The 21940-nt window shown below is 42.8% G+C and overlaps 1 protein-coding gene across 5 annotated transcripts in view; it reads left to right on the top strand.

Annotated features, from left to right (window-relative positions):
• Nucleotides 1-20030, top strand: part of Cc2d2b (coiled-coil and C2 domain containing 2B) — a 110156-nt gene extending 90126 nt beyond the window's left edge. For 4 of the 5 annotated variants that reach the window (XM_059258240.1, XM_059258272.1, XM_059258258.1 and 1 more), the window contains 9 exons: nt 579-761; nt 932-1129; nt 2387-2476; nt 6029-6142; nt 8407-8541; nt 8880-9002; nt 14075-14133; nt 15349-15523; nt 18178-20030. In XM_059258240.1, coding sequence (XP_059114223.1) covers nt 579-761; nt 932-1129; nt 2387-2476; nt 6029-6142; nt 8407-8541; nt 8880-9002; nt 14075-14133; nt 15349-15523; nt 18178-18366 — 1266 coding nt within the window. In that variant the 3' untranslated portion in view covers nt 18367-20030. The remainder of the gene's footprint in view (nt 1-578; nt 762-931; nt 1130-2386; nt 2477-6028; nt 6143-8406; nt 8542-8879; nt 9003-14074; nt 14134-15348; nt 15524-18177) is intronic. The other variant, XM_059258251.1, reaches the window with a different exon arrangement.
• Nucleotides 20031-21940: the final 1910 nt, after the last annotated feature.

Here is a 21940-nt window from a genome sequence, read left to right as displayed (position 1 = left end):
TCCCTGCAGTTACTTCCCCCCCTACACACACACACACACACACACACACACACTCCAGACTCAAATGCAGAATGTAACATGATCTTTCAGCTTCTTCTTTGAGCTAAATTAGATTTTCTTGTTTTAAGGTTTGTTTTACTTTAGATTCTGTATATGTGTGTGGGTATGTGCTCGTGAGTCCAGATGAGGGCATCAAAGCCCCTGGAGCTGGAGTTACAGGCTGTTGTGAGCCCCCTGACATAGGCACTGGGAACCCCACTAGTCCTTTGGAAGAGCAGCATATACTCTTAACTACTGAGCCATCACTCCAGCCCCTTAAATTAGATTTTCTAAGAGTTTTTATCACTGTGGTGTGGTAACCTGCTTCTTTGGTTCATCCTTTTGTTACTTTTTCTCTCTTTGCATAATACATATTGGTCAGGGATCCAAGGTGTCAAGAGTGCCCATTGATCACCCCAGAGAGCCTGATTATTCCCCAGCAGGAGCCCATGTCCCTGTAAGCCAAGTCTTTCCTGGGGAGAAGATTGATCTGGGATATAGGTTTGACTGATGTTGATTCTAATCACGTGTTCTTTCAGATTAGCGGGACATTTCAAGTGAACATTCCACCTACTTTGCTTGGGTACACCTGGAGTAACACTTATGTCCCTCCTAGAGAAGACTGCAGTGGGCAGAACCCAAAAGAATGCACCTTCCTGAATATTTTTGCTACAATTGAACCTCAGCTATCATATATCACGTTCAATCCGAAACTAGATGAGGTAGGTTTCACACTGAATTATTCTGAAACAAATCATCAAGAAAGTATAAACTGTTTTTTAAAAACCAGTAGTAATTTCAAAGTTATCAGAAGTAAAACACTGGTTTTTCTCTTATCTCCTAAGGGGGAAGGGAGCAGCACAGTGTTGAACTATTTTAAATCTGATTCTAGTTTTCAGATCAAACAGACATTTTGCAGAGAGCACAGACTTTTACCAAGAACTGTAAGGCCATGTTTCCCAACCGAAGAGTCGTGACCACTGTTTTTAATGGTGAAGGGATGCAGGTCTTTGTCACAAGATACATCAAGGCGTTAAATCCACCACAGCAACTTCTGGATATATTTCTTCATGACTCGAATGCAACCCTTGTGAGTGACTTTTTTTTCTTTCAGTTATTGTTTTTAGCAGCTTCATCAAAATCATGGCGCATGTGTGAAGAATCAGGTGTATCTTTTATTTGGGGATCAATCTAGGTGATTTGTTCTCTTCAGACAATTTATGTTATTTGTGAGTTGCAAAGCTCTCTTAACAGGAGCTAAAAATCAAAGTCTGGATTTAGGTTGCTTTTTACTGTATGTGGAATATTCCTTTACACTGTGTGAATATATGTCGCTGTGATTGGTTTAATAAAGAAGCTGACTGGCTGACAGCTAGACAGGATAAGGTAAGGAGGGAGAACCAGACTAAGGATGCTGGGAAGGAGGGCAGAGTCTCTGGAGTCACAAGCAGACACAGAGAGAGGCAAGATGGACATGCTGTACTGAGAAAAGGTACCAAGCCACGTGGCAAAGCGTAAATTAAAACACGAGTTAATTGAAAATGTAAGAGTTAGCTAGTAACAAGCCTGAGCTATTGGCTGAGCATTTATAATTAATATTAAGTCTCTGTGTCGGTTATTTGGGAACTGGCAGGTGGGAAAGAAAAGTCCACCTACAGCTATACTCTGCTTTTCTGTTGCGGTTTCTTCATGCTGCTTGGTCTAACACCCACTGCCCTGGAGAGAACAGTATTCTTGTGTGCTTGTGGAGTATTGTGGGGTATGTGACTTAGCCACATGAAGTCATCAGTACAAAAAGTCACAGCTGGGCATGAACAGCACTTGTCACACATCACTTCCAATGTTAAACAATTTTCTGTGTTGTCATCCTTCCTCCTTTCTTACCTTTGAGTCTTAGTCTGCCACATTCTAGTGGGGAGGGGGATCCCCAGTGTGACTTCTGTTGTGGAGGAAGCAGGTCACAGCTGTCTCCTGCCGCAGCAGCTTAATACAAGTTTATAAGAAAAGGAATTCGGAAAGAGTTTGAAGCAAAAGCAACTCAAGCCTCCGCTGCTTCACACCTTTTAAAAATGTTGACCTGTTGATGCAGTGTTATAGTATTTTAAATTCTAACAATTTATTACAATAAAACATAGCACCTAGCAAGTGCTCTCTGGGTCAGGCCATTTGGGCCCGATCGCCGGAGACTCATGTAGCATATCTTGGTGAGTCTGAACAAGTTATTTCATCACTCTGAGCTTGTTCCTCGGTCCCCTGAGAGGCCTGTAGTGTGCTCTGAGAGAATGCTCATAAAGCACTGTGCTGGACAACGGACATACTCAGTGACTGTCAGTTACTGTTATTCCAGGACCGCATTGCTCGATTTGTATCTTTGATTCCTTTTACGACAGAAACATTGGATGAAAATGATGGTTTTGACATATGGATGACATCAGAGGTAACAAATGACACTTTATAGTCATTTTAAATGTATAATGTTTCTCACTTGTCTTTCCTCTTAAGTAGCACTTCTTATCCAGTGTTCTGCCTTGTGAACTATGAAAGTATTTGATAACTTGTGTATACTTTCCAGCTCCCTAATAATTTATGGAAATAAATCATTAAGATGATTTGTTTTCAAAATTCAAAGTAATTCCTCATGAATATTTTTATTCCATGGGAATTTTAGCAGTGAGTATTATGACATCCTCCAGAGAGCAGTGGATTGTCTCTGTGGAAATGGCCAGACTGATATCTACAGATGTCATTTCCCAAAAGTGTTGCCAGTCCCCTTCTCTGGATGGGGAGCTCCTGCAACTGTGCTCTTCCTTAGCATCCATTTCTGGTTCTTTGCGGACAGATTGCCAAGTGGAGTACAGGACCCATGCAGTATTTGTCACATACTTAATATTATCTGGAATTTACATTTAACTGGGATTCTGTAATTTTTTCCAAACCTGGAAACCCTAATTTTAGTATTTCTTCCATCCTACCTTAGCTTTTTATTGAGTTGCTTTCAAATTGACCCCACACTCAAATTGTATAAACATCTATCTCAGGGATGATCTCTTTGAAGCAGAGGGACACTTGGTTTTTATTTCTTCTCATATTTAAATTTAGCAAACATCCAATACATATTTTCAATTGGATAATACAAACATAAAAAAGATCATAAGAGAGAGTTGGGTATGGTGTTATTTGCTTTAATCCCAGCACCGAGGAGGCAGAGGCCAGCCTTGTCTACATAGTAAGTTCCAAGACAGCCATGGAAATGTAGTAAGACTCTAACAAAATAAATAATTTAATTAATTAATTAATTAATTAATTTTTTAAAAAAGAGAGAGAAGGACACTTTGATCTGAAGCTGACAGTTCTGCTGGCACTTACCTAGATTTCTTGAAGGGGCTGGATTTGGGCTAAAGCAGACTAGGACGTACAGAACTAACTTAATACTTGGCTTCCCTGCCTTCCACTAAGTGAGACTAAAGTGGACATATGCAGGTGGTTTTGCTCCAGGATCCAATGATTGGTAGTAGGTTTTCTGTACCTCAATGGCAGGTTTCTCCACTGATACAGTGAGCCTGATCAAGCTGAATTGAAAAAGTAAAAGAACAGGTTTATTTTGAGCAAAGCAACTCCTAGGTGAGTCCTCCAGCTCCCAGAGATCGAGATGGGAGAGGGGGCAGGAGAAATCACATGCCCAGACTAAAGGAGGGAGCTTAAATACCCTGTAGGCAAGGGGTGATGATGTGTCCTCCGTAAGCTGGACTTGTGCCCAAGTATGGTATGCTTTTAGGTGGGATCTTGGGCCACTGGCAACTTCAAGGGAGGAGTTATGGGTAGCCACCAAGAAGGCAGAACTGGGCTTTTGGAGCCTTTTCAGCCTCTGAGAGGATGGGGCTTGGAGAGAAAGAAATGGGGCTTTCCAGATCAAGCAGAAGTGAGCTGGAGGTTCCAGCCAAACAATTGGAACCTGGCAGAAATCAGAATGCTGTTATTTAGTCTAGATTCTTTTGAGACTGTCTAATCAAAACATGTTCAAGGTTATTATGGTCCTGTTGAGCATTAAAGAAACTGAGCTGAAAACAAGCATTCAGTCATACCCTGAGCACCACCTCCCCAGCCCCAACCGTGAACATAAGGTGTTACTACATGCTTGAGATTCCTCTTGGCCAATGTTTCTCCTTACTGTCTCTCCTAGCCCTGTCATCTAGTGTCAGATGCAGCCAGTACACATTGGTGTGGTTGTATCTCTTGTTATGCTTCCGTAAGATGTTTCCATGTTGTTGAATAAACAGTCGATGCCAGAAGCCTGCCAGCATCCTCATCCCACCCCATCTGCCTGGCCTTCTCTGGGGCTGTAATGATCTGGAGAGTATGTGTGTCGTCTGCATGTTATCACTGCTACTCAACAAAAGATTGCTACTGGGTCTGAGGGTGCACAGTAAAGAAACTGCCTACATGACCACCCCATGATATGGTTAAGGTTTTTATTGTAGATATGAGAGAGAGAACAGCCAGAGCCATCTGAAGGAGCTCAGGACAGAGAGAAAAGGAAGTAAACTGAACATTGCCAGCCGACTGGACATGGCCAGGGCTGTCTGCAAGAGAGAGGAGAATAGCAGGACATAGAGAGTAAGAGAGAGAACAGTGAAAATAAGAGAGAGTTAGTGAGAGTAAGAGAGAGAAAGACGATAGCAAGAGATAGAGAGAGTACGTACATAAGAGAGAGAATAGTGGGAATAGCAGGTAAGAAGAAGGATGAATAGCCAAGGGGAGGGAAGCCTGAGAGCTGGAGGGAGCTTGGGGTGAGGAAGAGGTGAGAAGGGCTAGGATGCTAGTGTGGACTTTGTAATGTGTGACAGGTACTTGTGATACTGGGGAGCCTGGGGGCCAGCATGTGCTCTGATGACGTGTGGTAGGTGCCACAGGTAGCCATAGGTCCCTTTTGCCAGAGGTAAGAGAAATGCCTTTTTTTGGCAAATGGGAACAGATTTCACAAGTGCCCAAAGAATGTGGGCTTTTATCTACGCACCAAGAATCCTCCTCTAGTCCAGTCTGAGCTCATTTCTGGGTATTTGGACAGCCCGAGAGACCTAACAGCTATCATTTGAACATTTAAGCCACATCTTTAGATTTTTTTTCAACAAAAGCCAGAAATTCAAAGTTTTACACAAAATTTTGCTTTTAAAAACATTATAGGGACTAAGCCCAGGCATGGTGGCACATGCCTTTAATCCTAGCACTCTGGAGACAGAGAGAGGCAGATCTCTGTGAGTTCAAGGCCATCCTGGTCCATGTAGCAAGTTCCAGGATGGCCAGGGCTACCCAGAGAAACCCTGTCTCAAGAAATAAAACAAACTGTAGGGACCAAATCTCCTTATGATGATGAGTCTTCGGCCACTGGCTGATTTCCCTGCTGTCCCCACTCCTTCTTGCTATACAGTCTTACTTGGCAACTTGTATTTGATCTCTTACCTGTAGCTCAGCGTTCAGCTCTTTAGGGTACAGAAGTTTCTATTACGCTTCCTGATTGGGCATCATCTAACTCATATTTCTTCCTTTCTTTGAGTCAAATACTATATTGATAAAGGATAGACTGTAGCTTCGGAGCCCCAAATATTGCTTTCCCCCCGATCTGTGTGATTCCTTATCAGATACACTTCCTTGGAAGCTCAGGGCAGTATACTACTTGTCCTGAACAAAAGTGCCTCGCTTTGGATATAAATTGTCTGGCCACTCTGTGTAATGTTCATATTAACTGTCCCATCGTCAGAGTGGCCTGGTGCTCCAAGTTATTGTTCTCCTCTTCTTCTGCCTCACCGAAGCCAGAGTGTTAGGTTGTGTTTTCATAGTAGCAACTGGTAAAGTCAGAACACTAAGACTGAAGGGAAGTGTAGGGCCCTAAACGTGTTGCTTACTCTACTGGACTTTCCTTTCTTCTCCTCTTCTTCCTTTTCTCCACCTTTTATCTATATTGTATTATTCTTGTTCCTCCTCTTTTGCCCAGTGCTGCATTAGTTTGGCTATTGGAAATAAGGAAGAGCACGCCATACTTCTCTGTAATTTCTTCCTGTATTTCGGAAAGAAGGCATTGGTGCTCCTGGGGACCTCAGTCCTAGAGGTAAGTGCTGGGAAAATGTGGACAAAACTAAACCAGATTTAAGCTGCATATTTGGTAGACTTTCAGTGACCTAGAGAGTCTCAGGGGCAAACATTTGTGACTTGAGGATAATGGTAGTTCACCAAAATTTTTGCAGTGCAAAGAATAGCTTTTTTTAATCCTTGTAAAACAGTGCTGCTTTAAAGACCACTGGGGCTATTAAATTACATCATTCAGCAGCAGCTGTTTATGGCACGTGTGCAATGAATGGGATCGGGGTTATGCAGCATCAGTGCATGGAGTTGTCCTCACCCACCACCATCATTCTGTGTTTCAGATACATTGGAAGTCCTTGAACAAACACAACAATAGTGTCTTCCAGGATTTAACCTTACAAGAATGGATGTGAAATACATCCTTACTGATAGGAAACATTTTACAACTCGATTTATATACTTGTGAATATATCCCTCCAGAAGCTGTCCTTTGTAGCTGCTCCTAGCCCTGCATGGATATCTGTCCACATGTCAGCATTTCCAGTCTTAGGTCTTTTGTTGTTGTTTTGTTACTAGGTCTTATTTCCCAGTATCCTTTGCCATTGCTTAATACTTGTCAAATTTGTTAATGCCCCATTTGATCCCCTGCTGTAGTTGTGAATGCCACTAGGTGGCAGTAAACACACAACTAGGTCTCAATAAATACATTAATTTGAATCCACGAAGGAACACCATAGGAGGCCAGTTTCACCTCAATTCTGTGGTTGGGGTGAAGCCCCTTCTTCACTATGGAGAAGCATAGTGAAGAATAAGAGCTCTGGGCCAGAGACTAAGGATGTCAGGGTACACAGAGCAGGGTTGAGACTGGCTGGGTTGGGGACAAGGGTTAATACCCAGCAGCTGCATTTGGGTCTGAGCTCAGCTTTGTTTACCTCTCAGATCCTAACCTCTGCCCAGAAGTGCAATCCTGCCTCTCATGGTCACTGTAGTCCCTTAAATTCTGATTTCTCATGAAAGAGGGGCAAAATAAATGTTCCCACCTCACAGAATTGAGAGTGAACTAAAAAATTAGTGTGAGTCTTAGCCTAAACAATAAATGTTAAATTTATCATTACTTGAACTATTTATTTTTCACTAAGAAAGTGTCACCACTAAAAAGAAACGTGTAGAGCAAAATAATTATTTTTGAAAAACTTTACAATTGTATTTATTATTGAGGAGGCACATGGCACAGCACACTTGTGATGGTCATAGGAAAACTTTAGAGTGCCTTCTCTCCCACCTTCACACAGGGTCCTGGGGTCAGGCCAGCAGGCTTTTACCTGCTCAGCCACCTCACTGGCCCCATAACCAATTCTTAGTATCTTTTCTAAGTAAGTATTTATTATTATTAGCATGTAAGGGGGGGCAGCATGCCAAGGTGCACATGTGGAGGTTACAGGAGAACTCTGTGGGGCTGTCCTTGCACTTTTACATGAGTCCCCAGGATCAGGTCACCAGCCTTGCATGGCAAGTGTCTACCCACGGAGCCAGCTCCCCAGCCCTGGCTTCCTAGTCATCAGAATGCCTTCCTGTATCCTTCAGCTTCTAATTCCAAGTCCTGCTCTCGATTTTAATTTAGTGGATTTTTAAACTCCTTTAATGATTCCCTCTTAGCCATAGGCCAGTCTCTCTCCCCTACTCTGCCGGGTGTTCAGTCTCCAAGTATGTTCTAACCAAGTGAGTCCCCACAGCTCTTTTGTGTGAATAGGCAAAAGTGACCCTGTCACAAAATGCTTTAGAACTGTTAGAGAGTCATCAGAGCATATTGATTTTGTCGAGTAACATATTTTATTGCCATCAATGTACCCTACAGAACCTCCAATGGTGGCACTGGGTCACAGGGTCTCTTGTTCTAAATCTTCATACTACCTGGGTCTCAGGATTTCTGGAACTTTCTAGATTTTGTTGTTGTTGTTTTCAGAGTTTTTTGGTTTTATTTTGTTTTGCTGCTAGGTTGTTTTTCCTTAAAAAAAAAAAAAGAAAGCCGGGCGGTGGTGGCGCACGCCTTTAATCCCAGCACTCGGGAGGCAGAGCCAGGCGGATCTCTGTGAGTTCGAGGCCAGCCTGGTCTCCAAAGTGAGTTCCAGGAAAGGCACAAAGCTACACAGAGAAACCCTGTCTCGAAAAAACAAAAAAAACAAAAACAAAAAAAAAAAAAAAAAAAAAAAAAAAGAAGCAAAATTTTTTAAACCCCCAAAGAAAACTTTCAAAACTCAGAATAATGACTGAATCCTTTTCCCTATGTAGGGGCATGTGGCTTATGTATTAACCCAAGAAACTGGAGAGTCTTTGCTTTGGAATCCATCAACAGGGCAGTGTCATAAGCAGTTTGACCCATTTTGCCCCTTGCAAAGTGTGGACTGTTTGTTCAATGATAGAAATGTAAGTATATGAAGGAAATATTTTGAGTTATTTCTTCATGTCATCCTGAACACACATTAGAATCACCCAGGAACTTTGAAGTGGTGGTACTCAGAAGTCTGTGGTGTCAGGGATCAGGCCATCTTTTATCCTTAAAGCCAGTCGGGAGAACTTCCAACAGTGGCACTACCAAGCTAATGCTGCCCTTGCAGCACCCTAGAATCGGCTCCTCCCTCAGGCCTCCCTTGGCTTCGGCCACTTTGTTGAGTACCAGGCTGTAATATTTTGCACCACTCTTACCCACCATGAGTCTTGTGTTTCCGTGGGCTTCCACTGACTTTTTGTTAATGTCTTTATAGGTCTGGTTTAATATTCAACAAAATAACACACCAATGGCTGTACATTTTGACTATTCAAAAGAAAGCTTCTGGAAACAGTTGCTGCCAAAAGACTTTCAGGGGACAAAAGCCCAAAGTGTACAGGTAAATGAATACTCTTTCAAGTGTGTCTGCGTAAGTGTTAGTATTGCTTCTAATCTTTGTTAGTTGTGGCAGCCCCTGGTTGTTGAATTTCTCGGCATTGTTCACCCAAAATGAATCTTCTCTGCCGTGCAAATTGCATTTGGGCTAATTTGACCCCGTTCCTGGATCTGCAGAAAAAAAAGAATTTGAGGGAAAAATGTAATGTTGAGTGTTATTAGATCTTATAACCTTTCCCCATCAGAAATATAGCATGTAATGTTCAACATGGCATAGTAGGTTTTTACATCGGTGATGATCAAGTATAAAAATGATAAATAAGCCGGGCGGTGGTGGCGCACGCCTTTAATCCCAGCACTAGGGAGGCAGAGCCAGGTGGATCTCTGTGAGTTCGAGGCCAGCCTGGACTACCAAGTGAGTCCCAGGAAAGGCGCAAAGCTACACAGAGAAACCCTGTCTCAAAAAACCAAAAAAAAAAAAAAAAAAAAAGATAAATAAGAGTGCTTCTCTGAATCACAAACCATAGCAGTTGTCTTGCAGAATGAAAACAGGACAGAAAGAGTACAGTGGGTGGGGCTGAAGCAAGGATGGCAACGAGGTCTAAAACCACTTCAGCAAGAGAGGGAGCTAGAGCAGGCAGCCCTTCTGAAGCCAGGGACTACGATGGAGCTCTCCTTCTCCTATTTTCAAATAAGATGGGAAGAAAAAGGTGTTCAGGAGGCAGGAGACCAGAACTGACCCAGGATCTAAATGTTATGGCCAGCAGATCTGTGCTGTGATCAGTTAGTACTTTCTGGATGGAGGGCTATGGAGAGGCAGAGTGAAGGCAATTACAAAGTCCACAAACTAGGAGCTGTGGGCCAAGAGAAAGGGAGGGGGACAGTGAGGAGGAAAGAGGAGGAAAAGAATAGACTAATAGGCAAAAGACAATTCATAGAAGCAGACATTCAGATGCACAGCCTCACTTATAATGGGGGAAATACAACTTGAGGAAAAAGATGTGTGATCAACCAAGTGTTAGCAAAAAGCAGAGAAATGGGGGAGGTGTAAACTGCCTAATAATGTGATAAAGCTGAACACGCTCAACTTGTGATCCACCAGTTACACCCTCTAGCTGTGTGCCCTAGAAAACGTGCACAGGGAGAAGACCACAGTGGCCAGCAGAGAACCAAATGGCATGGATGAACAGAATGAACTAGCGAGGAATTAGAAACAGTTCACAATTAAAAAAATAGTCTGTGAGTTGTGAAATACTCATACAGTGAATTCTTCCACAGCCCTGGAAAATGTTTGAACCAGTTTGCAGAAGTTCTCCATCTGTGCATGAATTATCATAGACTATATGGGTGAATCTGCCTATCAGTAGTTTTTCAAGCTCCCCAATTCCAATTTCAATTTCTAGCCAAGGTTGAGAAGTGCTGGCCTAGAGCTATGCATATCAACAAGAATGATTTTAAAAGGTGTAATGTAAATAATGTACAAAGTATAAAACCACTTAAGTTTGAAAACACATTGTGTATATATGTATTATACATATATACACACTTTTATATACAATAGAGTTGGAAAGGCATTTATAGGAATGCTAAATACCAACTTCAGGTTAGAGATTACCTTTAGACTGGAGGGGTTTAGAACAATATCAGAGAGCAGTATACATAGAAGGATATAGAGAGAGCTTAGTGTAGCATGAATTGTTAATAGTATACATATGTGCTGACTCTGAGGAAACACTTCCAAAAGATTTCACCTCAATGACGCTGGCCTCTTCTTAATCACAGCTGGTTCTTCAGCCCCAGCTGACCAGAGTCCATTGTCCCAGCAAAGCAAAGGTTTTACTTTAGTGGTTCTGGTCTCTTGTTAATCACAGCTGATTCTTCAGCTCTAGCTCATCGGACACCATAGCTTCTTCCCACAAATGGCCTGGCAGTCTTCGCTTCCCTCTGAAGCTTCTCAAGCCAAGGCTTTCTCATCTGCATTGTTTTCAACACTCTTCTCTTCTAAGCTCTCAACACTCAGTGGCTTTTCTAGCCCAAAGTTCCAAAGTCCTTTCACAGTTCTTCCCAAAACAACCTGGTCAGGTCTGTCACAGCAATAGCGCACTATCCTGGTACCAGTTTCTGTCTTAGTCACTGTTCTATTGCTTTGAAGAGACACCATGACCAAGGCAACTATTACAAGATAATGCATTTAATTGGAGGCTGGCTTACAGTTTCAGAGGTTTACTCCATTATCATCATGACGGAGTATTACAGCATTCAAGCAGACACTGGAGCAATAGCTGAGAACTACATATACATAAGGAACTATCTTGTCTTTGTTCTTTTTTTTAAAATCTAAAGTAAGGACCAAGGATGTAGCTCAGTGGTAGAGCATTTTCCTATCATGCACGAGGCCCTTGGTTTGATTCGCAGTACTGCAAAATAAATAGATAAGTAAAATAAAAACTAATGAATAAAAATCTAAACAAATATAGAGGAAGGCAATGATTATATATAGCCAAGTGGCCATATGTTGGGTATGTATTCATTATGTCTTTCTCCATGATTGTCTGTGAATTCAAGACAACTCATAGTAAAAGGAATACATAACCCCAGGGGGGCGAGTTAAGAATACCAAGGAATATAGAATTTTCCCCACCTTCAAAGTCTTTTTCCCCATCTCCTAAGAAATAACTACTGTCCACCAGTTCCTTGTGCATTCTTTTAAACATTCTCCACACAGATCAAGCATATGTATGTATTTTTATATTTCCTGTTTGAAGTGCCATTTTTAAAAAAGGGAAATGTGCTTATCTTTCTTGAGCAAACCACATGTACAGTCTGCGTCCATGCTTCCTCTACCACCCTCTAGCCTGGGCCACAGCACGGCTGCCTCCTAGAAAGAATAATCTATTCTGAGGTTTGTGTTTTGTTTGTTTGGGTTTTGCCTGTTTAGTCATTTCTTGTCTAGTCAGATGGTGTTTAGTTGGATATAGCTGCCACAAGGTAAAATACACATTCCTAATTTTTGACGTATGTTTTCAAGGAGGAAAAACAAACAACTGAACCCCAAGCACTAGCCCTGGGGGTGGGGTGGGGGGTAGGGGAATGGGGGGGGATGGTGAGTGCTGCTGCAGAAGTCATGAATGTGTGGTTTTGTTTGTTTGTTTGTTGTTTTGGGGGAGCTCTGGGAGGAGGAGAGAGGAGAGTTCAGGGGCTTCAGGAAAGTGAGTGACAAGCTAAGTAAGCAGAACTTGTCTCCTTGGAATTCAGGGAAAAGAATGGCCTCCAAGGGACAGCTAGCAGCACGACCTGCAGTGGCCAGGAAATGTCTTTCCAGGAGCTTTCAGAACATTTTGGTTGCTGCATGAGCAGAGATGGGTCGAGGGATGAGCAAGTGCTGGTAGAGACTTAAGCTTTAATCGACAGGGAAGTCAGAAGCCAACGTCATACAGGAGGCCATAATCAAATGTAGTTTTTCAAAAGCTTCTGTGCTGTTGGACTTGACTATCTGTTGACTTTTTATGGTGCTTGGAGCTGAACCCAGGGCTTTGTGCACGCAAGGCAAGCAACCATTGAGCTGGATCTCTCTCCAGTCAGTCTCCTGCCTTACCACACCCATCCCAGAATAAGCCACTCACTGACCACTATTTTACATGATCAAGAACACACCTTTCATTGTGTAATACAAGCACACCCAGACACCCAGAGCCAAAATCAACAGGCAACCTTTTTGTAGTTTTGAGGAAGTTTTGCAAGTTCTTGCAAAGAAAGGTACCGTCGGCAAAACTGGAAAGCTCACAAAACCCCTCTCAAAGGATTTGCCAAGTCAACATACTCAGGCCAGAAGGGGCTCACTAATCCACAGGAATTCCTCATGGGCAGAAGATGGCCGCCAGGTCAGGGAATCAGTCTCAGTGCTCTGTCTAGAGTAGCTGCAGCCCCCTCAAGGTGTCTCTGGAGTTCAGACTCGAACTTGTCCTGCTGTGTTCAGTGGGCCTGAGCCTGCTCTTTACAATAGTAGCTGTCTAGCCACAGCAGGGATCAGAACCATCATGGAGACTCGTTAAAGCAAACTAGTTCCTGATTCGGTGGGCACGAAAGCAGAGCTGAGGATTGGCGTTTTTCACAAGTTCGTATGTCTGGGGTTGGTTCTGGGGCCACGGTTCGGGAACTAAAGGCTTATCAAGTGTTGTTTCCTTTTTGCACAACTTTCATTCCACTCTGGAGATCACTTGTCCCTCTCCCTCCAGCTGCCTCTATTTCCCAGTTCAGAATACCCCAAGTAGCAGCTGTCAGAACCCAACCCCTCAGAACAGCCCTTGTGAATCTCACAAGGAAGGTAGAGCTGGGTTAGGCAGGAACTTCAGAGGTAAACCCTACCCAGGACAGGAAGTGAGCAACATGAAGAACACTGCTCCCTACTGTTGGCTAGAGGTGTGAAATTGAGCAAAGGTTTGGAGATGAGAGTGTGAAATGGATTCTCTGTGTATTTAAGTACACACACATATGCAGGTACATACATACAGACACGAGGAATTGGTTCCTGCCAGCTACAAGAAATATAGACCCAGAAAAGGATGGTTATAAACCATGTCAGAAGAGTAACAGTATTAGCTGATGTTTATTGAGCATTCCATAAATGCCAGGCTTTACATGTATTGCTTTATTTTAAAATAGTTCTAAGACTTAAAAGCAGTAAGGCACAACTATTGTTCCTGTTCTAATGATCAAAGTAACTGAGAATCAGAAATTATATTATGTAACTTTGCCAAAGTCACCATAGGTATGAGACCAGTGTTGTGAGACCATTTGGTGATACCAATAAGCATGCCAGATACTTGGCTAAAAAAGAAATGAGAATAGCAAATGTGTCTTAGCCATGAAAAGTATCTCTTTTATAACCCTGCCCCCACGCTGAGTTAAGTAGTGTGGAAATCAAAGTAAATGTGTGGTCTTTGTGTGAATCTGAGATTGCTTTTACCGTGAGAGACTATTTTGGGTCCAGCCTTCCCAGCCTCAGGACTTAAGGGGTGACTGGGATCTAAAGGTGGTCTCTAGAATGTTCCTAACTTTCAGCTGTCTGCATTTCAGCCTGAAGAAATAGTTTATTCCGATACTAACAAAAGCATGGTAGAAGATCTGAAGAGCAGGTACTGTGTCCTCGAGCCCATCTCTTGCCCCACCCTCTAGTCTTTACCCAGCCTTTCAAAGTGCTCCTTAGACTTAGAAACAGAAGCATGAAAGGGGAGATTACACTGGCTAGTCCTACTGAACTATACTCTCTTGGTGTTAGCATTGATAAATGGTCTCTCCACCAACTAAAGAATCCCTTGAAAGGACAGTGTAGGTTAACTCCAGACATCATAGGCCATGGTTGAAACATTCAGTGTAGATAGTTGGTAAGCCTATGGTAATAATCCTTCTAGAAGGATAGGAAGGTTAATGGCCATGACCCTGGTTGTGGTGAAAACATCTCAGTTGGATAGTACAAACTATCCAAACCTCACTGTCAATCCTGGATGTCTCCCAAACATATACATTCACTGCCTTATGGAGAGCCTCAATCAAGTCCCAAATGGGCCGTAGACTAAATAGTAGGCTTCACTTGTACTCCACGTGTGTCAGCAGCTTCTGAATCTGACTTCCTGCAGGGGCTCACACTCACACAGCAGGCTGGAATGTAACCCACTGTCAGCCAGTCAAAACAATGAGACCAAATTCATTTTGTTACTTCCTTTTCTTGATAGCATACCAGCTTACTCCATCCCCAGCCACCATTACTACCCCCTTTTTGAGATTAGAAAAAGAACTATTAACATTTATATATATATATGTGTGTGTGTGTGTGTGTGTGTGTGTGTGTGTGTGTGTGTATTTACCTGCATATGTGTGTGGGTGTTTACCACATGCATGTCTGGTGCCCACAAAGGCCAAAAGAGGACTTCAGCTCCCCTGAAACTGCAGTTACAGATGGTTGTGAGCCACCACACAGGAGTTAGGAATTGAACCTGGGTCCTCTAGAAGAGCGGCCAGTGCTCTTAACTGTTGAGCCTTCTCTCTCCAGCCCCCATTTCCCTGTTCTTAACAAGGAATAAATGCAGTAGGGAAAGGGTTCCCAACTAGTTTGCATTAGAATTGCTTCCCGGACTACTTAGACTACAGGCTCTAGGGGCCCAGACTCCACTTGCATCATTATCAGAAGGTGAAGCATTCTGATGTCAGCTCCCATTGAGACCCACCCTCACTGTAAATGTCTGGTTCCCTCCTAAATCTCCCAAGTTTCTTTCTCATTCCTGAAGTGACACAGTCCTTGTGACATTCACTGAGTCACAATTTGTCATGGAGTCTCTGCACTCTCACTGTAGGCTGGAGAGGACGCTGAAATGTAAGATGATGGAATGGCGACCTAAGCACCCAACACGCTGGAATCGACAGTGTACTTCTGTTCTGCGGCAAATCCTTCCTAAGCTGGAGTTTTACACGGGAAGTTTTGCTTCATTTGAAGACAGTGAGTTAGAAAGGCTGCTACAGTTTTACTGGGTTTGTATATGATTTAATGTGCAAATGACATTTGGTTTTAACCTGTTGTTAAAATAACAGCAAATCTGAACTGTCTCTGAAATGCCTCTTTTCTTGGTCACCAGACAGATGAGTTGGAAATCCCAAGAGTGAGAATCTCTTGCTCCACCATCCAGGGGGCTACATATCTCCCAGGAGATCTCTCCGACAGAAAGAGAGATCTGTTAGGACCTGAGAACCTCAGCAGTCAGGGAGGGGTCTGCAGGTACCATCCATTCAGGAATAAGGAGGAAGTTTTTTCTTATTTTTCTTTGTTTTAATAAAATTTGGGATTAAAGAGATAAATAAAATATAGTTAAATATAAGCCAAGGTTTAAAGTTAGAGTTTCTATGTAAAAAATATCAGACTAATAATGGATAGTAGACAATAATTAAGTCAAGATTGAGCCCTTCAGCCTGGATTCTATTTACATATAGACCAAAAAGTTGTGATGTAATCAACATTACATGCATGGCATTTTCTTAGAACCAACTGTATGTTTTCTGACACATAAATGGTGAACTTTGAAAAGAGACATCCACTCTGAAACTAGGAAATTGAGAAATGATTTCTAATAACCTACTGGATTGTGTCATTGCTTCTGGGCAGGAGAAGTCCAGGAAACTTCAGTTATCTCTGTATGCAAATTACTGCCAACTTCATGTCAGACTGGACCTTGACACTCAACCTCACCTTTCACCATCATCAGTGCATTGATGTCTCCCTGGGTAGTAAAAAGGCACCTCAAGTCCAGCAAGTCCATAAACACATGAGGTGGACATCTGTCAGTCTTCTCTTTTCTTAGTCTAGCACCAGCATTCCTTCACATACCCCACCTGTTCTCTAGTAACTGGTCCATCAGATTATTAGAAACCCCAGTTTTCTAAGAGTGAGAATCTCCCCCTTCTACCACCCAGGAAGCTAGATGTCTCCCAGGAGGACTCCCTAAGAGAAAGATCTGCTAGGAGCTGAGTACCTCAGCAGTCAGAGAGGGTCTGTAGGTACCATCCATTCGAGAATAAGAAGGAAGCTGTTAGCCGGGCCGTGGTGGCGCACGCCTTTAATCCCAGCACTCGGGAGGCAGAGCCAGGTGGATCTCTGTGAGTTCGAGGCCAGCCTGGGCTACCAAGTGAGTTCCAGGAAAGGTGCAAAGCTACACAGAGAAACCCTGTCTCGAAAAACCAAAAAAAAAAAAAAAAAAGGAAGCTGTTCTTATTTTTCTTTGTTTTTAATAGAAGTTGGGATTAAAGAGATACACAAATAGTTAAATAGTTAAATACAAGCCAAGGTTTAAAGCTTGGAGTTTCTATGTAAAAATATCAGACTAATAATGCATAGTAGACAATAATTGGGTCAAGGTTGAGCCCTGCAGCCTGTAGTCAGCTCCTATTTTGACCATTCACTGGTTTCAGCCTAGGTGAAGTCATCTAACCCATCTATACCTTTTGTCCCATTGGATAATGGGGGTAAAATAGTTGTCTGTTTTGTGATTGTGGTGAGGATTAAGTGAGTTTTATACTTAGTACTGCACTCAACATCTCGTGCTTAGTAAATGCCAAACATTGTTTCTGTTCTGTGCCAGGACCTAGGCTAGACATTGGAATTATGGCAGTAAACAATAGAGACACAATTGAGTGCATTCACAGAGGTCACGGACTAGAGGCAGATCAGAAAACACTAATGTTGAAATCTTGTTAGGTGAGCTAGAGAGAGGACAGTGCACACAGAAAAAACATGTTAGCAGATTTAAGGATGAGAAAAATCTTCCCAAGGGAAGCAGTAGAAGGCTGTATAAAGGGTTCATGGTTGTCATCTGTGTACTATTATGTAACATTTCTTAGACCCACATTCCTTCAATACTATCACACAGTACTGACTTAATATAAACATAATTATTGCTGAATAAACACCTCAAAAATTTTATTTACAGTCCTCCTATGTTTCCCCAACATTTCCTTTTTTGGCAGTTTGCTATCTAGAGGGTCTGTAGTCAGAAGTTTTCCTGTGTCCTGCCTGGTCTCACAGCCGCTCGGTCCCAAGTAAACACACAGAGGCTTATATTAATTACAAACTGTATGGCCTATGGCTCAGGCTTCTTACTAGCTAGCTCTTTCATCTTAAATTAATCCATTTCTACTAATCCATATGTTGCCACGTGGCTGTGGTGTTACCGGTCTGCTGGCATCTTGTTCCTTGGGCGGCTGGCTGGCATCTCTCCTGACTTCACTCTTCTTCATCTCCATCTTTCGTTTGAATGTCCCACCTAACCTTATTCTGCCTCGCCATTGGCCAAACAGCTTTATTTATCAACCAATGAGAGCAACACATATTCACAGCGTATAGGAAGGCATCCCTCAGCAAGGGTCCAAGTTTGTTATCTATCAACTGTACAGATTTTTGCGTCAAACAGCCCTGGTTGTTCTCTAGCCAGTCTGTAGAGTGGGGGTGATGACAAAACTTACCTCATATGGTTTTCTGTGGCTTATGTAACACTATCTGGAATATCACAGTCCCTCACAAATGCCAGTTGTTGTTAATACTGCCACATCACGAAGGCTTCTGTGATCTTTCTGCATATGGTAATTCCAAACTTCTTCTAGACTGTAATGTGCCATTGTGTTGTTCTCTTATCCAGGTCACAGGATTTCCCATCCAGATGCCCTACACAGATGTCCAATCAGTCATTGATGCCGTGTACCAGACTGGAATTCACTCTTCTGAATTTCCACAGATGGAATTTGCTTTAGCTGTATACATTCATCCATACCCAAACAACATACTATCTGTGTGGGTCTATTTGGCTTCCTTAGCCCGATATCAGTGAAAGGGAAGAAGGGAAAAGGCAAAAAGTACTATGGTCTCCTAGATCCATGCTTTCCTGTCACCTGGAGATTTTTACTGCTTATTTTTGAGTTCACCAATGCTAGGCATAATTTGGAATCCTGAATAGAGTTGGGAACTATGGAGACCACATCAGCACCCCTTTCTCAGGCTTTGAGGATGAGTCTGGATACCTCCTTACCAACACACCTCTTCTGGAAGACCCTCGGGTAGCCTGGCTGCTTTGATTCCACATTAGAGCTCATCCTGGAAAAGAATCAATTCTGGCCTGCTCCCTAAGGTCAATCATGGAAGTCATGCCACCTCCACCAGAGCTATCCCGAGAGTCTTAGTAAGAGTGAAGATTCCAAGATCTACTCAAGACTTCCTGAATCTGAACACTGAGAGGAGAGCAGCCTTGTTTTCAACAAGCTCCCAGGCAACTGTGATCCCCTGTTGAGTGAGAGCCTGACTTTGCAGGATGTTGTCAGCACTAATGAGACATGGGTACATTTGATGCTCCTTCTAGTACAATTCCAGGTAAAAATTCCTCAGAGGGAACCCTGGGGTCATGTTCTAGTCTGAAAGCCAGCCAGCTCCAGGTGTAAGAAAAGCCTGTTTCAGTTTGAGTCAAAGGGCCAGAAAAGACCTATGTCCCAGCTTAAAGAAATTAAGCAAGAGGAAATCCCACTTACTCGACTGAGGAAGGGCAGTCTTTTAAGTCTACTCAAACCTCCATCTGACTGGATGAGGACTACCCACATTCAGAAGGGCAATCTGCTTTACTCAGCTTACCAAGTCATGTATTCTCCAATCCACTGCCTTTACATGTATATCCGGGATGCTTCATCAGTGGGTATCCTGTGGCCCAGTCAGGTAGATAGTAACAGTCTATGTCCATTTTAACCAGAAGTAAAAATGTATGTAAATTTTTAATTTTGGAGTCTCACTGGTAAATTACATATTCTAAATATATGCAAATTTTGGCCCCTATTTTAGAGACTAGCATAAAGACTGTCCTTAACATTCTGCACCATAGTGGCTTGGAAACATCATTAGGATCTTCCATATCAAGTTCAATTACAGGTGTGACCTACCTTCCCTCAGCCTCTCCAACTGCCAATTGTCAAATATTTTCGAGAAGGTTGACAGGTGTCAATGCATTAAGACCAGTAAATGAGCTTATCCAAATCTAAGTGGGAGACGATGGTACTGTAGGCAGAGATACTGGGTGGGACTTAAATAGTACTCAGGTGTAAATTTGTACCAAGGAAACAAATCAGGAACAGGGCCCAGGGCTTCTGGCTCCTAGTGTTTTGTATCCACAAGAATTGGATGGAGCCCGAGAAGATCCTGAATGTTCACTATACTAGACTGTAGGACACAGACAAGGTGCACAATATACTATGGAATGAGGTACCATTTTACACCCAAAATGAGGCAAGGGGGGTTGCATTCATGTGTTGACATGAAGATCTGTGTATTTCTGGGAAGGTACAACAAAAGACACAGTAGTCGTGGTGCCTCTAGGAGGAAGTGGGGGCAGTGGAGAAAGGAATCTGCTGGTTATTATGCTTTATTTTATATAGATTGAATGTTTTGTCTTCTGCATGCATTTACTTAAAAGTGTTTCATTTTAATTAAAAGCAACTTAATTTTTCAATTAAATTTATTTTTTAACATTTGAATGCATTTTATGTATTTGGTTTACAATGGTGTGTTTGTGTGGTACTGCACAAAGCCACCCAAGGCCTCAGGTATGCTGGGCAAGCACTGGACTGCTGACTCTCTCCCCTAGTACTCAGCATACAGCATTTGATGGACACACATTAAGTATAGAAAGCTTCATGAATAATCTCCTCTGTGTGTTCTGGTGTTAGTGTCTAAACTGCCAGAGTATGGCGGCTTCCTACTGCCCAAAGTTCCCAAAGTTACAAAAGCTTTGCAGAGAACCTGGTCTCATCCTCATCTCTTGCCAAACCTCTTGTGCCTCAGGCCGCAACCCAATTCTAGTTCCCATTCTCTGCGGGGTGGGTGCCTTGCGCGTTCACTTTTCGACCTTTGCTGGTCACTTGCTAGGTTTGGAGTATCTTTACCCAAGACATAAATCGTCCTCCATTTTCTTCCAGATGTGTTTTCTCCTGAGAGCCCTTCCACATTTGTTGTCCACCTCTGTCTGGCACACCCGTCTACCAGCTAGATACCGGCCACTTACTTCCCCTCAGGCCTTTGCATGGCTCCCCATGTCATAGAACAATGTCCACCTCTCCACCCTCTTACCTTGTTTCCCTCACACCACTTGTTACCATGTGGTATGGATTTATCTTTCATTTATTATGATTCTCTCTTTCCAGTAGAATGTAAACTGCGAGAAAACGAGTTCAGATAAGTAACCGCTTTGTGCCCAGCTCACTCTAAAGGAATAAAGAAATAGTAAAACTGAAACTTGCCTCTTGGGAATGTATAATCTAAGACCACCAGAGACATACACAGGCATTAACAAGAATGAATACTGCCATCTTATAATGAGCCATCTGAGTCTAGAAAATAATACATGATTTCTGAACAAATATCTCCCTGTAAACAAGGTCTTCAAAGTAGAGACCATAGGACAACCCGCTTATTACAGGATCACACAGACGATTACAGCGTGTGGCCCACTTTTCTGAAAAGGTCAAGAAAGGCCTGGACTCTTAATCATTTGGAAGCCAAATTATCGCCATAAACCTGCATAGTAGTCATAAACTGGAAATGGACGACCTGGGTACTATTTAAATACCATAAATGACATGGAAATTTTAAAGCCTGATGCCCCTTCTCCTCTGCTAGCAGCCTCTTCCTGAACTGCACTGGGCTAGGCTGGGCCCTGCCAACTTTCATTTGGATGCTTCTCTTTTCTTGCTATCAGTTCCTGAATCCCTACTTTCCCCGGGCATTAGCACTGTCACACACAGGTCAGCAGCGGTTCTTCCAGGATGTATGCAAATGCCAGTCAGTGCGATAAGCCCGGATCCCGCAATGTGCACTCATCATTCTGTAGTAGCCCTTTATCACCCTTCCTCTTTCTAAACAAAATATCCAAAGTAAGGGGTGTGGTCTCATGATTTATGTTTAAAAATAAATTGAAGTCGCTGTATACACTCTGGAAATTTGGGGGACCACTGTCCCAGCTGACCACCTACTTCTGTGGTGGTCCACCAAACACTTTCAAGTACAATTGATAGGGCTTCTGTTACTCACATTCCAGCTCCAACATCACCTTAATCGACGCTGGAGTGTTTCCACAGTTTGGGGTTTCTTCCCTGACCACCGCAGATGCACAATTACATTCATTATGGATTCGACAAGCCACGTTACTAAAGATGTCAATTCCATTCACAACTCCTGAGAATCGCCCGAAGCAAAAGCCACAAGAAGAACTGAATTAGACTGCTCAAAGAATCCTGGGTTTAGAGGTGGAACTGGAGCAGAATTAAACAAGCCAAGCGGCTTAGGGGACTGTGGGAACAGCTAAAGCCTATTTGGGAGGCCGGGGAGACCCGGGAGAGCTGCCCCACCAAGTGAGAGACAGCGGGCCA

Source organism: Peromyscus eremicus, chromosome 1 (genome assembly GCF_949786415.1).
Source record: "Peromyscus eremicus chromosome 1, PerEre_H2_v1, whole genome shotgun sequence".
Taxonomy (NCBI): domain Eukaryota; kingdom Metazoa; phylum Chordata; class Mammalia; order Rodentia; family Cricetidae; genus Peromyscus; species Peromyscus eremicus.
This window is presented reverse-complemented; position numbering and strand designations above follow the sequence as displayed.